Source organism: Juglans regia, chromosome 6 (genome assembly GCF_001411555.2).
Source record: "Juglans regia cultivar Chandler chromosome 6, Walnut 2.0, whole genome shotgun sequence".
NCBI classification, from domain to species: Eukaryota; Viridiplantae; Streptophyta; class Magnoliopsida; order Fagales; family Juglandaceae; genus Juglans; species Juglans regia.
The window spans coordinates 34344925-34360910 of NC_049906.1; the positions used below are offsets into that span (position 1 = coordinate 34344925).

Below are 15986 nucleotides of genomic sequence, written 5' to 3' on the forward strand. Positions count from 1 at the left end.
ATAGTGGAGATTAATTCTTTTCTCACCTTTTATTTCCTTTCCTTTCTTGTTGACAGTCTCTGGGATGCACTTAATGTGTATGGTAAACCAATAGAAGGTGACTTGCTGACAACTGGCTCTCCTCTCAGCAGCCCTCCATTGATTGACATGATAAGTAACGATCCAATACTTCGTGGAGTAAAGGTTTTTACTGTAGATTCCTTCTTATTCTCCCATGCAAATCTTAAATATCTTTTCTTCAAGACTTTCTCTGATAAAAGTCAACATACATCTTTATTTATATAAACTTTTTCGCTACTCTCTGTAGCACGTAGTTTTGTAATTAGGCTCTTTCTTGTATATTTCCTGTGTACTCTGGCTTTGCCTATTTACGTGGATCAATAAAACCTATTTTACCTATAAAAAAAAAATTATATAAAAGAAAAGGTCTGCAGACATCCAAGGCCATGTGAAAATGATTTAACCTGTTTAAACTCAATTAACAAGACAAATACTGCTTCAGCCTCCATATGCCCGATGAAGAGGAATGAATTCACATATATCTTTTGGGTCTTTAAGGTCGTAGAGAAGTTCTAAATAATCTGCCTATATGGCTTGGCTTAGATTCCTTTGTAGGTGCAAGCACTGATTAATTTTTTTTTGATAAGTAAAATAAGAATTTATTAAACCACCAACTGTCAATTACAAAGATAGAAAAGCCCTAATTATGTAGGGGCATTAAAAACTAAGAAGTCATGAAGGCCCATACCATTAAAATCCACAGCAATGGCCCAAGTACAAAGAGTCCTAAAAAATAACAGTTTTAGCTCTGCCAAGGATCTCTCTTTGTCTTCAAAAGTCCTCCCATTGCACTCCTGCCATAAAGACCACATAATACAGATAGAGTTCATCTTCCAAACCGCTCTAATCTGTCTCACACCTCGAATTGAGGTCCAGCAAGCACTGATTATTTAATGAATTAACCAATATTAGTCAAGGTCTACTGTGGGGGAGGAAAAATAAGGTTAGAAGCTCTGATTGCATATATTTTTCTGTTTATTGAGTTGGGTTTGCAATCATTACAATATCTGTTATGTTTAAAAATGTCCAAGAATTTACTTATTACTTATAAAAAAAACACGTCAAGGGATGCTTTGTTTGCTTGAAAAGCTTTCGTACTAATTAGAATTATCTTGAATCGGGAAAATTGTCCAGAAACTGTGATCTATTCATTTCCTTGCACATGCTCGAATTTGCACATTAATGTGCTCACACAAACACACAGAGCATTCGTCATTGCTACCACCACCATTCCCTGATCATTTAAGATGATCAGATGTACCAATTTCTTCTGGAATTTCTTTGCTTCCGTGCATCATCTTAAAATGATCTATGTTCTTTTTCTTGTTATAATTACTAAACCTAGTTACCTATCAAAAAAAAAATTACTATACCTAGTTCTCAGTATCTAGCATTAATTGTTTCTCTGACTTCTGGACTTTTGCTTGGACATAATGCATGTAGCACCAGCATCTATCTTTCTTTCAAGTATTGATTGGCAGTTATTCTTGTCTGCAATTTTTCTTGTACACCTCCTTTGTACCTGGGCTTTGCCTTCTCTTATGAATAAAACTTCTTGATTACCTATAAAAAAAAGTTATTCTTGTCTGTAATTTTGCAAATATTTTTTCAAAAATGATTACATCTAAACTTTTTCTTTTCCTATTTCAAATAGCTTATTGCTGAAGCATGGGATACTGGTGGCCTGTACCAAGTTGGCACATTTCCTCACTGGGGCATTTGGTCAGAATGGAATGGGAAGGTCAGAGCACATTATTGAACTGCTGTATTCACCATCCCACTAGCTTTGTTAGGAAGATAAAGAATAGCACAGTACACCATGACACATAAGATATTTAAGCATCCCATTTTGCTCCGTCTGGTTTTCCTCATTGTAAATAACTACCTGGTCCATAATCCCATGCTTGTGAATACCTAGTAGAAAGGAAACTTGTGAACACCTAGATGGAAGGAAACTTGCATCTAATAGTTTTTATTGTTTTCAGTTTTATTCAATCCACATAAATAAACGAAGATTTCTAACTTGTTCTCTGGTTGTCAATCAGTACAAAAATAATCTCTCGCTTCCATTAGCTACAACAAAATAAATAACTTTTCTTGGATTGAGCTTGTGAACAAGAACCTGGGAATTTCATCCTACATCTATTTGAATTTATTTGAAGAACCATACAAATTTATTTCTTCTCACAAATCCTTCTCCTCTGTAGGCGTATCTTTAGGTGTAGGGCTTGTGAAATCCCCACATTTAGTGTTCATATTTGGAATCCTGACCAGAATAATCCTTAGATTTGACATAGCTGCCTTCAACACCACCTAAACACTTCATCTTCTCAAAGGCTTTATAATCTGTGCCAGATTTTCAATTGTCCTGGCTTTGGCTTCTCAATCTTTTTTAAGATTAATCTAATTTGCCAAAATTAATAGATCTGAGTTCAGTCCATTGATAGCTTAAAGATGGACAATTTGGCTATCGTTCTTGAAGCCTGTCTGGGTATTGACTGTATAATCTCAATTCTACTTTTTATCTTCCAGCTTTTTAACCTTCTGCTGCTCCTTTCCTGCCCGGCCATTGACAATTATACATGGTGCAGTTAATAATTGCATATTAGTCTTGCTTTTTTTTTTTTTTTTAAATTTTTATTTATTTAAAAAAAAAGAGGACGGTACCCCAACTTTATTAATAACCCTCACTTATGGCGGAGGAATACCGTGGTTACAAATCCGGATGCCTAGGGGATTCAAATAATCAAGAAAAAAACCAAACCTAGGCATCAAAATAATAAAAAACTGCTCAAGCACTATACAATATTAAATAGACCAAAAAAGATTCAGCACTACACAAATCAATTAAATCTAAACCAATCAAAATAAATCAGCCTATAAAACAGCCCAGCAAAGAGAACCTGTATCAAAACATGCATAAAACCTGCATAGTCCTGCAAAACCAAAATGAAACTAGCCAAATAGCTCCAGTAAAGAAACAGAAAAGAAGACGAAACGTGGAATAAAGGTCACCAGCCCGCTGCACCTGCACTAAGCAAGTCTCAGCCTCAAATAAGGTAAAGAGCACTTGTCAAGACACAACAAACCTTTAAGGGTACGTTTGGGTGTTGAAAAGTGTTGAGAAGTGTTGAGAATGTTTGTGAATAGTTATGAGTAGAGATTAGAGTGAGTTAGTGGGTCCCATTGAGAGTATTTTGAGTTGTTTGGATGTGTGAAGTATGTTGAGGAGTTGACTTTTGAGTAGGTAGTTGAAAAATGTGTGGGTCCCATAAATATTATAGTGATTTTATTTTTAGTAATAAATATTATAATGATTTTATTATAGTGATTTTTTAATATTAATAAATATTGTAGTGATTTTATTTTACTTTTATATATAATAATGATAAATAGTATAATGATTTTATTTTTAATTTATATATAATTGTGATAAATATTATAATGATATTATTTATATATATATAATAGTTATAAATATTATAGTAATGTTATTTTTTATTTATATATTATAGTGATTTTATTTTTAATTTATATATAATAGTGATAAATATTATAGTAGTTTATTTTTTATTTATATTTAATAGTGATAAATATTATAGTGATTTTATTTTTTATTTATATATTATAGTGATTTTATTTTTTATTTATATATTATAGCGATTTTATTTTTTATTTATATATAATAGTTATTTTTTATTATTTATATATTATAATGATTTTTTATTTATATTTAATAGTGATAAATATTATAGTGATTTTATTTTTTATTTATATATTATAGTGATTTTATTTTTTATTTATATATTATAGTGATTTTTTATTATTTATATATTATAATGATTTTTTTGTTTATATTTAATAGTGATAAATATTATAGTGATTTTATTTTTTATTTATATATTATAGTGATTTTATTTTTTATTTATATATTATAGAGATTTTATTTTTTATTTATATATAATAGTGATAAATATTTTTTTGTTTATATATTATAGTGATTTTTTATTATTTATATATTATAATGATTTTTTTATTTATATTTAATAGTGATAAATATTATAGTGATTTTATTTTTTATTTATATATTATATTTTAGTGATAAATATTTTTTATTTATATATTATAGTGATTTTATTTTTTATTTATATATTATAGTGATTTTATTTTTTATTTATATATAATAGTGATAAATATTTTTTATTTATATATTATAGTGATTTTTTATTATTTATATATTATAATGATTTTATTATTTATATTTAATAGTGATAAATATTATAGTGATTTTATTTTTTATTTATATATAATAGTGATAAATATTTTTTATTTATATATTATAGTGATTTTATTTTTTATTTATTTATATATATAGTGATTTTATTTTTTATTTATATATTATAGTGATTTTATTTTTTATTTATATATTATAGTGATTTTATTTTTTATTTATATATAATAGTGATAAGTATTATAGAATGTTTGTGAATAGTTATGAGTAGAGATTGAAGTGAGTTTGTGGGTCCCATTGAGAGTATTTTAAGTTGTTTGGTATGTAAAGTATTTTCAAAAGTACGAGAATACTTGGAAAGTGTTGAGGATACTTGGTCACCCAAACACAGCCTAAGTCTACGAGGAACAAGACTATGAGCATGAAGATCCAAACAAGAATTGCGGGCTCCTTCTGCACAGAAATCTGCAGCCATATTACACTCTCTAAAAACATGACAAATGCGACAGCCATATTAGTCATGCTTGACTGTTTGCATCCATTTACCCTTATTCTCCAATGTTGTGTGAGAGTGGGAGTTTTTGATAAATTATTGTCCATTTCAGTATCGTGACACAGTGCGACAGTTTATCAAGGGTACCAATGCCTTTTCTGGGGCTTTTGCTGAATGCCTATGTGGGAGTCCTAATTTATACCAGGTAATGCTGTTGTTATCTTTTCTTTCATTCTATTGCTGCAAAAATCATGGTGTTGGCTATAATAATCCTCTCTCTGTTCTTAAAACTACAATTTTACAATGTCCCGTCTCGATGTTTTTGTTGAATTTTGACTTAATAAACCATTGTTTTGGAATGATTTCCAGTTTTTGTTTTTCCTTCAACTGAAATGTAGTAAAACCATATGCTGGAATATGTGATGTTTTTCTGCTCAATATTTTTCTTGAGCAACCTCCCTTACTATTTCCTTGAACCAGGAAGGAGGAAGGAAGCCATGGAACAGTGTCAACTTTGTATGTGCACATGATGGTTTTACTTTGGCTGATCTAGTGACATATAACAACAAACATAACTTGTCAAATGGGGAAGATAACAACGATGGAGAGAATCATAATAACAGCTGGAATTGTGGACAGGTAGACGTTACTAAACATGAAGGCTCTGATTCTTGCATTTGGGTTTGCTTGATGCTTGGTGTTACTAAGTGATATATTCTGCTACATGAATGCCATCTATCTGATATTTGTGTACGACATACAAGGTTTCCAACTTTCCATTATGGTATTTATTGAAGGCGCAAAGCTTGAGGCGACCGAATATATATGCTAACGTATAATCAACATTTGTGCATCTACTTGTATCAACATCTTCTGAATGATTTCGGAGATGGTTCACAATAATTTCTCATTCTGTTACTGGCAACAATCATTTAGGAGGGGGAGTTTGCGAGCATTTCTGTGAAGAAATTGAGGAAAAGACAAATGCGTAATTTCTTCCTCTGCCTCATGGTTTCTCAAGTAAGGTTTAATTTATTAATTTATTTTGTGCTCTTAAAATATCAATTTCTGAGCAGAATGTGTTAGTTGATTGTAGTTTCTTGAAAAAGAGACCTACTTTTTGTTGCATGCTAGTCCGCTACAGTTTCTTAAAGTTTAGTCCTTACAACATTACTCTCTCTATACATTTTTTTCCAACTTATTATTTGTACAGATTCTCATGTGTATCCTAAGTGAATAATTTTCAACTGTCAGTAAATTATTACTTTTATGGGGGAGGAAAACTGTAGTTACAGACCAAACCATGGTTAATAAAATATGACTTATTTTATCTAGGTCTCTATGGAGCAAATCTACATATAAGAGAAAAGGGTTTACTAATATATGTATATATATATATAATATAATATAATATAATAGTAATGATGATAAAAAATTTTGAACATAGGGGTACTAATGAAGCCATAATGTTTTGACGTTCAGTATCATGTGCTGAAGTTTTGACCTACTGAAGCAAGCTGAGGAAAGCGCTATCCACATTTGTGCCATAACCCCAAAAGGATTGGTCAATATCCTAAAATCACTTCTAAAGCTTAACTTCACCCAGTATGTAGCCAATGTGGAACTTAATACTCATGATTACCTTTATAGCTTATCCAATCTATGCGAGTTATTCCTTTTTCCAATGCAGGGCTGAGGTGTTATGCACTCCCCCTCTTAAATTTCTGACATCCTCATTAGGTTCATGCCACTCAGTACTCTAATATCACAAGGTTGACCTTACTAGGTGGTTCTGATAACATACATAACGACCTACGGAAAGCACTAGCCACTATAACCCCAAATAGAATAGTCAGTCTGAAGCTTCCCTAGAATTACTTATAAAACTCAATTTCACTTAATGATTAGTCAATGTGGGACTTAAGACTCATGACTACCTTTATAATTTTCCCATTCTATTTGACTTAAGTCTTTTTCTCAATGTGGGACTGGGGTGTTACACCTTTGGAAAAGGTTGGATAAACAATTCATGATATGGTTGTTGGATCACTTAACTACTGCCTATGCTTCACCAATTTTCCTGGGCTGAAAACATTACGTTACATATTATAGGTTGTCTCATGATTGTTGGATCACTTAACTGCTGCCTATGCCTCACCAATTTTCCTGGGCTGAAAAACATTACGTTACATATTATAGGTTGTTTAGACATCCCATGCATACTTGATTCCATTGCATTTCAACTAGATTTTCAAGTGGATCCATTTGTTTCTCATAACCTTGTTATTGACCCTGAATTTCTCTTAAGCATTCACTATGATAGTTTCTAGTATGTGTATGCCCCTTGTTGGGGGCAAATGTGCTCAAACAGTTGCAAGATCAAGAAGGGACCTTTGGGCCCATCTTCTAGGCCCGCCATATTGGCCCGGAGGACTCCTACAACAGTTAGGATCGGCCCAGCAAGGGGTGACCCAAGGACGTGACCATTCGGCCACATACCAGCAAGGTACATTATGTGGTAGCTAACCCAGTCGAGATGGGCACACCCTGCAGACTTGGTCGGTAGTCAAGTCAGACCCGAGCCGTCACCAAATGCCCAAGAAGAGGGTTACCGCATTAAATGCACCGAAGTACCCTCTCGAGGGACATGCCTATATCAGGCCGCAAGGGTTAGAGGCCCAGGATGGGGTTACCGCATTAAATGTGCCCTTAGTACCCCCTCGGGACACGAGCCCACACAGGTCACTAGGGTTAAAGGCCCAGGAAGAGGGAAAGCCATGCCATCGTCACTTGCTATATATATAGGAAAAAGGAGGTAAACTGCAACACGGCTTTTACTTAATAGAACACACCCACACATACATGCTACGGGGAAGAACTGACTTAGGCATCGGAGGCATCCCCCTCAGGGATCTGAGGCTGATTCTGTCTGCAGGGAGCTAGGTGGTAGCAGGCGTACCAAAATTTGCATCAACACCCCTCAAGAACCCTAACGCGTACATGCACAAGTGTGTGTGTACAAATTGCTCTTTCTTCTAGTGGTGCAAATCTGGTGACCTCTGTGTGTTGCATCAGACTCATTATATAGTGTTTGAATACAATATCAAATAATAATTACAAATAAATATAATAAAAAATTGAAAAAAAAGAAGTTTGTAAAAAGGTGCTTAAAATTTCCCCAGGTAAGAGTATGATGGAATAGGAATGCAACAATGCTTTAAACCTTTATAAGAGTTTGTTTGATATAAAATTCAAGGTTCACATGACATGGAAAGCTCTAACATATCGCCCAATTAGCTTTTTTACCGTATTAGAAATAAATGTGCCTTCTGCATTAGCTAGTTGTAACTTTGGGCCGAAACTCCCCACAAATGGTGCTGAAAATGATGTCTATTTCTAATACATTAGCTTTTAAGCTGTTTTCTGACCATAACTTTTTATCTATTTAGGGAGTTCCAATGATATCTATGGGTGATGAATATGGTCACACGAAGGGTGGAAACAACAACACATACTGCCACGATAGCAATGTGATCCTCTACAGCTCGCATTTCTCTGCTTTTTAATCAAATCCTTTTGAAGCCATTCACTGATTTTCACCCATGTTGCAGGTCAATTACATGCAATGGGATAAGAAGGAAGAGTCTTTGCCAGACTTTTTTAGATTTTGCTGCCTTATGACCAAATTCCGCCGGTAACTGCTGCTTTAGATCTTTGAATTACTTATTTTGTTGTCATTGATTAACTTTTTCTTATCTTGCTAAATCCATGTGAGAAATGATCTTGCAGTGAATGTGAGTCACTTGGCTTGGATGACTTTCCAACAGCAGAGAGGCTGCAGTGGCATGGTCATGCTCCTGGTGTTCCAGACTGGTCTGAAACCAGCCGTTTTGTGGCCTTTACACTGGTATGCTTTCTAGTCAGCATCCATGCCATATTGGTCATCATAGTGCATTCTCCTGTGGGGTATTGGGTCTACTAACCGGATCATAATTTGAATCCAATTACCACGTATAATTACCTCCATTGAATTAAAACTAAAGTCATATTTTCCACAACCGGGCTTAGTATACCAAAGTGGATATAAATCAGAAGATGGCTTCATTTTTGCTATAAGCAAAGATATTTCATTTTATTAAAGTAGTGGTTGGGTCACAACCACAGTGCACTAGAGGTATGCAAAGGAGGCACCTAGTGTAAGGGTAGGGTAGGGTAGCATGAATTAGTAAAATTTCCAAAAGATGCAAAGGCGAGAGGAGGTTGGTGGTGGAATTTAAGTATGGGAAAATGTGGAGTGGATGGTGCTATAATGCAGTCAATGTGCCTTTCGGAGTAGGGGTGTGGAAAAGCATTCACTAAGGATGGATAGAATTTTCAAGAACTATCAGATGTGAGGTGGGAGATTAGTCCGAAATTAGGGTTTGGCATGATGTGTGGGGTGAAGATCAGGGCCTGAAGAAAACTGCCCAGAACCGTATGGTATTACTTCTTGCAAGGATGCTTCTTTGGCTGAATTTCTCCAGTTTACAAAAGGTTAGGGGTGTTCAAAATGACCACGTTGTTACTTGTTCTGAATTAAAATGGCTAGGGTTGTTCAAATGGCTGAATTAAACTGACTGAAACTGATCATTTCAGGCCAGTTTTTTACTTGTTCTGTCAGGTCCTCGGTGTAAATTTTCTCTAACTCAACTAGTTCAAGTCGGTCCTCAGTTTAAGGGGGCCGGTTCACCAAGACTGAACCAAACCAGTCCCTTCACATATACTTTTAAGTAAATTCTAATAAAGAATAGGTTTTAGATTTACATTTTTACCCCTGAGAACACCTTATATTATTACTATTTTTTTTTATTTTTATAAGAATCTTTATTGACTTCTTTTTTCTCTCCATAGAAGTGTGAAAAAGTTAACGTTTTTTGTCGTCAAGGATGGTGGTTAGTTAGCTTCTTTGCTACGTTGACGGTGGTGTAAGATGGGCTACATAAGGGAGCTTGTGATTGAATCAAAGCTCTTTTCTGTCGTGAGAGAAGGTAGTTTGGTCTGTATCACTAAGAGAGGTAGGAGGTTCAAGCAGGAGTTATTGTTGGGGCTGGGCACTGCACATTGGCTTGAGAGAGCTTTGGAGGATGGTGTGATAGGTGATAGTAAGGATATTTACACGTCAATAAGGGAGGGTTACTGGAGTTATATTGCTTAGCGCTGCTCGAACAACCGTGGTAGATTCTTGGAGGTCGCAGTGTACGGGGAAGGCGGCCGTTGAAGCTTCATTCTTATTCTTGAAGAAGAGAGGGGAAGGGGATGGAGAAGAATGAGGGAGGTGTTGAGGGAGGTTACTCAGGTGGAAAGAAATAGAGTTGGGCCTGATGTTGATGCTCAGAGGAGGCAATGGGAGGAAGAGGTTTATAGGAAATCGTATAAAGAAGCTCTCTCTCAGGTAGGGTCCTTTGGTGTCCCGAGAATTGGAACAGGCGGTTCTGTCATTGGTGCTGGGCATTGAGTGCCTAGTGGCCCTTTTCGGGAGAGAGATGCTGTCAAAGAGGTGTGGGAGGTACTTTGCATGGTGAGGGAGGTGCAGATTCAGTTGGGGAATTTGCAGGGGGAGGTGGCCTAAGTGTTGAGGTGTGTCGGGGCTAATAAGGAAAGGGAGGAAACGGGGCGTTTTTGGGGAGGAAAAGTGGTTTCTCAGGGGCCTTTAAGGGCCTCAAGCAATGGGATGGGCCACAGAGATTGGCCCAAGCCCGTGTAACTTCACAAGGGCCTCAACCAAAGGGCCCAGCTGATAGGCCTGGGCCCAAGTCCAACTTCCAGAAGACGGCCCGGCAAGAATGGAGGGCTCGGGTAGGACTTGTGGGAGTAGGTTGGAGGCCCTCTCTGCAGGAGTTGTTGTTGCCCTGCCACCAGAGGGTGGTGGACTTGCCGGAGTTGTCGTCGCGAAGCCGTTAGAAGACGCTGATGAAGGTGGTGGTGCAAGCGGAGGGTGGGCTGATTCTGCAGGAGAAGCATAAAACGCCTAATGTGATGGAGATGGACCTTCCACCACCACCGAGTGACTTTCCTCCTCCGGGGAGTGCACAGAAACTGCCGATGGGGTGTGGGGGAGGAGATGATGGTCCAGCGAGTAACCCTGAGGTGTATAGTGATGTGCTTTTAATGGGAGATAGCGAACAAGGGGGATCAGAGGACTCGGCCAGTGATGATCTTTTTCTTTCAGATGAGGAGAACTCTTAAAGGCTTATTCAAGTTTCAAATGACTCTATTGGGGAACTTGGTTTTGTGCTTGGGGAAGAGAACATGGAGGAACAACCGGTTTTTAGAATGCAGAACCCTATCCATTTGAATTGTTTGTTTCCAGACCAATCTAGTATTTTTGACTGGGTGTTTAACACGATGAAAGATATCCAGGAAATGGTGGGTTTAAAGTGTGAACGTTATGAGGAACAATTCATGGCATTACTCACTGCTATTGAAGCGGGACACCAACAACAAAGGAAAGTTGGTTCTAAGAAACAGCGTGAACTCAGAAGGCTAACCTGGTCTATGAAGTTTGAAGATAGCTCTAGTAGGGATAGGACTAAAGGGAAGGGGCTGGCCTATCCCAAATGAAACAAAAAATGGTATCGTGGAATGTTCGTGGACTAAATGAGACTAGTAAGCGTCTGCAAGTAAGAAACTTGCTGCGAGGGTGGAAGGCAGACATCGTATGTTTACAAGAGACGAAGTTGAAAGTAATTACTACAAAAATTGTACAAAGTATATGGAGTTGTGTACACGTGGATTAGGTATATTTGGCAGCTATCGGGGCTTCAGGAGGTGTGTTGGTGATGTGGGACCAATGGGTGGTGGAGAAAAGGGAGGAGTTTATAGGGTTATTTTCGGTAGCATGCTCTTTTAGGAGTGTATCAGATGGTTATTTGTGGCCTTTGCAGGTGTTTATGGTCTGAATTTAGACAATGGTCTTAGATCATTGTGGGATGAACTAGTTGGAGTACATAGTTGGTGGGATCTTTCATGGTGCATTGGAATGTAACAAGATTTCCCAGTGAGTGCTTTGGCAATAGAAGAATGCGTCCAGTAATGTCAGACTTTTCGGAATGCATCTTTGAGTTGAATTTACAATGGCGAGAGTTCATGTACATGGGTCAACAATCAGACATGGTCTCAATTAGATAGATTCTTAATTTTCCAGGAGTGGGAAAGTCATTATCTGGAGGTTTTGCAAAAGAGATTGCCTCGGTTGTGTTCGGACCATTAGCCTATCATGTTGGATTGTGGTGGGATTCAAAGAAGACGTCGGTATTTTAAGTTCGAAAACATATGGCTGAAATCGGAAGGTTTTGTGGATAGGGTTAGACAGTGGTGGTCTTTTTATCAGATACAGGGTATTCCTAGTTTCACATTTGCGGGTAAATTGAAAACTCTAAAACAAGACTTAAAGCTTTGGAATAGACAGTCTTTTGGCGACATTGGAGAACACAAAAGAAACAAGATAAGGGAGATCCATGAGCTAGAAAGGTTACAAGAGTCTAGGACCTTAACTCCGGAGGAATTAGTCCAAAAGCTAGTGCTTGTTGCAGATCTTGAGAGAATTGTTCTATTAGAAGAGATTTCGTGGCGGCAAAAGTCGAGAGCATTATGGTTGAAGGAAGGTGACCGAAGTACTAAGTTTTTCACAGGGTAGCCAATTCTCATAGGAGATCTAACAACATTGAGATGCTGAAGATTGATGAGATAGATTGTAAGTATGAGTAGAGGATTAATAATCATGTAGTTGGTTTTTTTGAACAGCTACTTACTGAGCTGGAGGGTTGGAGGCCTAAGCTTGATGAGCTAGTTTTTTACTCTATTGGGCTATGGATGGTAGCCGTTTGGAAAGGCCTTTTGAGGAGGTCGAGGTTTTCGAAGTGGTGAGGAAAATGGCTAAAGACAAGGCCCCGGGTCCTAATGGGTTTGCTATGGGTTTCTTTCAAACTTGCTGGGATGTATTAAAGAATGATCTAATGAAGGTGTTTCAGGAATTTCATTTGGCTAGAAAATTTGAGAAAAACCTAAACGCCACTTTTCTTGCTTTAATACCGGAGAAGGTTGGGGCTTCGTAGATTAAGGAGTTCCGACCCATTAGTCTAGTAAATGGGTTATACAAGATACAAGATTCTTTCCAATGTACTTGCAAATTGCCTTAGCGAGCTAGTGGGGAAGATAATCTCAAAGCCTCAAAATGCTTTTGTAAATGATAGACAGGTTTTACATGCGGTTCTTATTGCAAATGAGTGTCTGGACAGTAGATTGAAAGCTGGAAATGCTGGGATTATATGCAAGTTAGACATGGAGAAGGCGTATGATTATGTTAATTGGGACTTTCTACTCGACCTTCTTGGGAGGTGTGGCTTTGGGGAGAGATGAAGATCATGGATCCGTTGGTGTATATCTACGGTGAAATTTTCAGTTATGATAAATGGAAGCCCAACAGGTTTTTTTAATAGTTTACAAGGTTTAAGACAAGGAGATTCGCTGTCCCCTTTGCTCTTTGTTATTGTGATGGAGGCTTTGAGCAGAATGACCTCAGCCCTGGTCGCCAATGGGCGTGTGACTGGTTTCTTGATTGGTTCCGCGGGTGGGGGACTTATTAATATTTCACATTTATTGTTTGCAGATGACACTCTTATCTTCTGTAAGGCAGATCATAATCAGGTTCAAGTATTGAAGGCCCTCTTACTTTGTTTTGAAGCAGTTTCTGGGTTGAAAGTGAACCTGGACAAATCAGAGATGGTGCCTATTGGAGGTGTTCAACGTATAAGACAATTGTCTAATATTCTGGAGTGTAAGATTGCCTCACTCCCTTTGACATATCTTGGTCTTTCGTTGGGGGCCACCTTGAGAGCGGCTTCATAATGAGATGCAGTGATTGAGAAAGTAGAGCGTCGATTAGTAGGCTGGAAGAGAATGTACCTGAAATTCCACGTAGTCAGGTGGGAGAAGGTATGTAGCCCTCTCTCTAATGGTGGTTTGGGCATTAGAAATTTGAGAATTTTTAATCGGGCGCTACTTGGAAAATGGTTGTAGGGATACCATAAAGAACCAGAAGGTTTATGGAAGTTGGTGATTGAGAGTAAATATGGTGAGTACCAACGAACTGAGAGGGGCAAATGGAGTGGGGTTATGGAAACATATAAGAAGAGGATGGGGGGTCTTTTCTCGCCACACAAGTTATTGTCTAGGATATGGGGTCAGGATCAAATTCTGGTATGATACTTGGTGTGGTAATTGTGCTCTAAAGAATCTATTTCTTGCTCTTTTCAGGGTCGCAAGTGCCAATGAGGTTTCAGTGGCAGAAGTCATGGTGAGAGTGGGGGAACAAATCCAGTAGAACATCAATTTTAGCTGGGTGGCACATGATTCGGAAATGGATAGTTTTGCAACTCTTTTCAGCCTCTTGTACTCAATCAAACCGAGTAACCAGCATGCTGATTTATTGTGGTGGATACCTATAGATAAAGGTCTGTTTTCGGTTCGCTTGTTTTATACGTCTCTTTCTCAAGAGCTTCCAACTCAGTTTCCATGGAAAAGGATTTGGAGACATAAGGCGCCTCTCAAAGCAGCATTTTTCGTGTGGATGGCTTCCTTGGGTAAGATCCTCACAATGGATAATTTGAGGAAACGAAAGGTGATCATCGCAGATTTGTGTTGCATGTGTAGGAATGGGGGTGAATCTATGGACCATCTTTTATTACATTATGCGGTAGCTCGAGGGTTATGGAACGAGGTTCGAGGACAAAGAGAGATCAATGGAGGAACTAAAAGCTTTCTTTTTTAGAACCCTTTGTACATGGGCTATAGCAGTTAATTTTAATGGCCAAGATTTTCATGATTTCCTTGTATCTTTTGCTCCTATATAGTTGGGGCTTTCTTTGTACTAAACATGGCTTTGCCTATTCTTTTGTTAATATACTTATAAAAAAAAAAAGAATCTTTATTGAATTAAATGAAACTAGGCAATGCCCAAGTACATAAGAAGTATACAAAGTGAGACACCTAATTACATTCTAGTGAGCTGAAAAGAAGATAGAAACTTATGGACATTCCCACCCTTTAGTACAATAGCAGAAAACCATTGTAAAAGAGAAAATACAAATAAATTCTAGATTTCCCCCACTGCACACTCCTTGTTGTTGAAACACCTATCATTCCTTTCTGACTATAATCACCACATTAAGCACAAGGGTATCATTTGCCACACTACTGCCAGTTGAGTGCTATTATGCCTCTTGTTCCAGCACGCTAGTAGTTCCACCACACCCTTAGGCATTACCCAACTCAGCCCGGCTCTATTAAGGATACCAACCCATAACTCCCCAGCCACCTCACAATGTAAAAACAAGTGATCTATCGATTTTCCATTCCTTTTAACACATGTAGCACCACTCCGTGACCACCATATCCCGCTTCCCTAGATTATTAACCGTCAAGGACTCAAGATATACCTAAGTGCAGCTGTCCAAATAAAAAACGCAACTTTAGACGGCACTAAAACCTTCCAAATGCTCTTCCACGAAAAGAATGTGGGCTGTTGGACTGTCAAAGCCTTATAAAAAGATTTAACAGTAAACTCTTCTCCCCATGTGGACTCACAACATACGATCACCCCCATTGCCTCCTAACTTTGCTGAATACAAGTAGTTATAAAAATCCGCCATCTCTTCAAGTTCCCAATCCTGAGCATTTCTAGTAAAAATGACATTCAAAGTTACTGTCCCATTTGCACAGCACAGCAATCCTGAAACTGCAGCTTGCTGATTTTCTACCAAGTTATAAATCAGCCAAGTTACATACAACTAAAAAAGCAGTGTAAAGAGGGCTCTTCCCACTCCAAGTATCGAACCATAAGCGGGTTCTTGCTCCATCACCCACCTCAAACTTAATATGTTTTTCAAAAGTGTTCCACCCCTTTCTAATAAATTTTCATAAGCTTACTCCATAAGACCCCCTACCTTCCTTATAACACCTCCCTCTCCCCCCCCCTCCCCAACGCACTACCATACTTGTAATCAATTACCTCTCTCTAGAACGAGTTCTCTTCCATTTGATACCTCCACAACCACTTCCCTAGGAGTGCCTTGTTAAAAGTATTCAAATTTCGCACCCCTAACCCACCATTCGCAATTGGACAGCTCACCCTTTGCCAACTTACAAGGTGAAATTTAATTTCCT

The 15986-nt window shown here is 37.5% G+C and overlaps 1 protein-coding gene across 1 annotated transcript in view; it reads left to right on the top strand.

Annotated features, from left to right (window-relative positions):
• The window catches only part of LOC108992105 (isoamylase 1, chloroplastic), a 29086-nt gene that overhangs the window by 10821 nt on the left and 2279 nt on the right, over nt 1-15986 (top strand). The window contains exons 10-17 of the mRNA XM_018966555.2: nt 57-183; nt 1715-1801; nt 4897-4989; nt 5265-5423; nt 5721-5804; nt 8234-8314; nt 8396-8478; nt 8574-8691. Of these exons, the coding sequence (XP_018822100.2) occupies nt 57-183; nt 1715-1801; nt 4897-4989; nt 5265-5423; nt 5721-5804; nt 8234-8314; nt 8396-8478; nt 8574-8691 (832 nt within the window). The remainder of the gene's footprint in view (nt 1-56; nt 184-1714; nt 1802-4896; nt 4990-5264; nt 5424-5720; nt 5805-8233; nt 8315-8395; nt 8479-8573; nt 8692-15986) is intronic.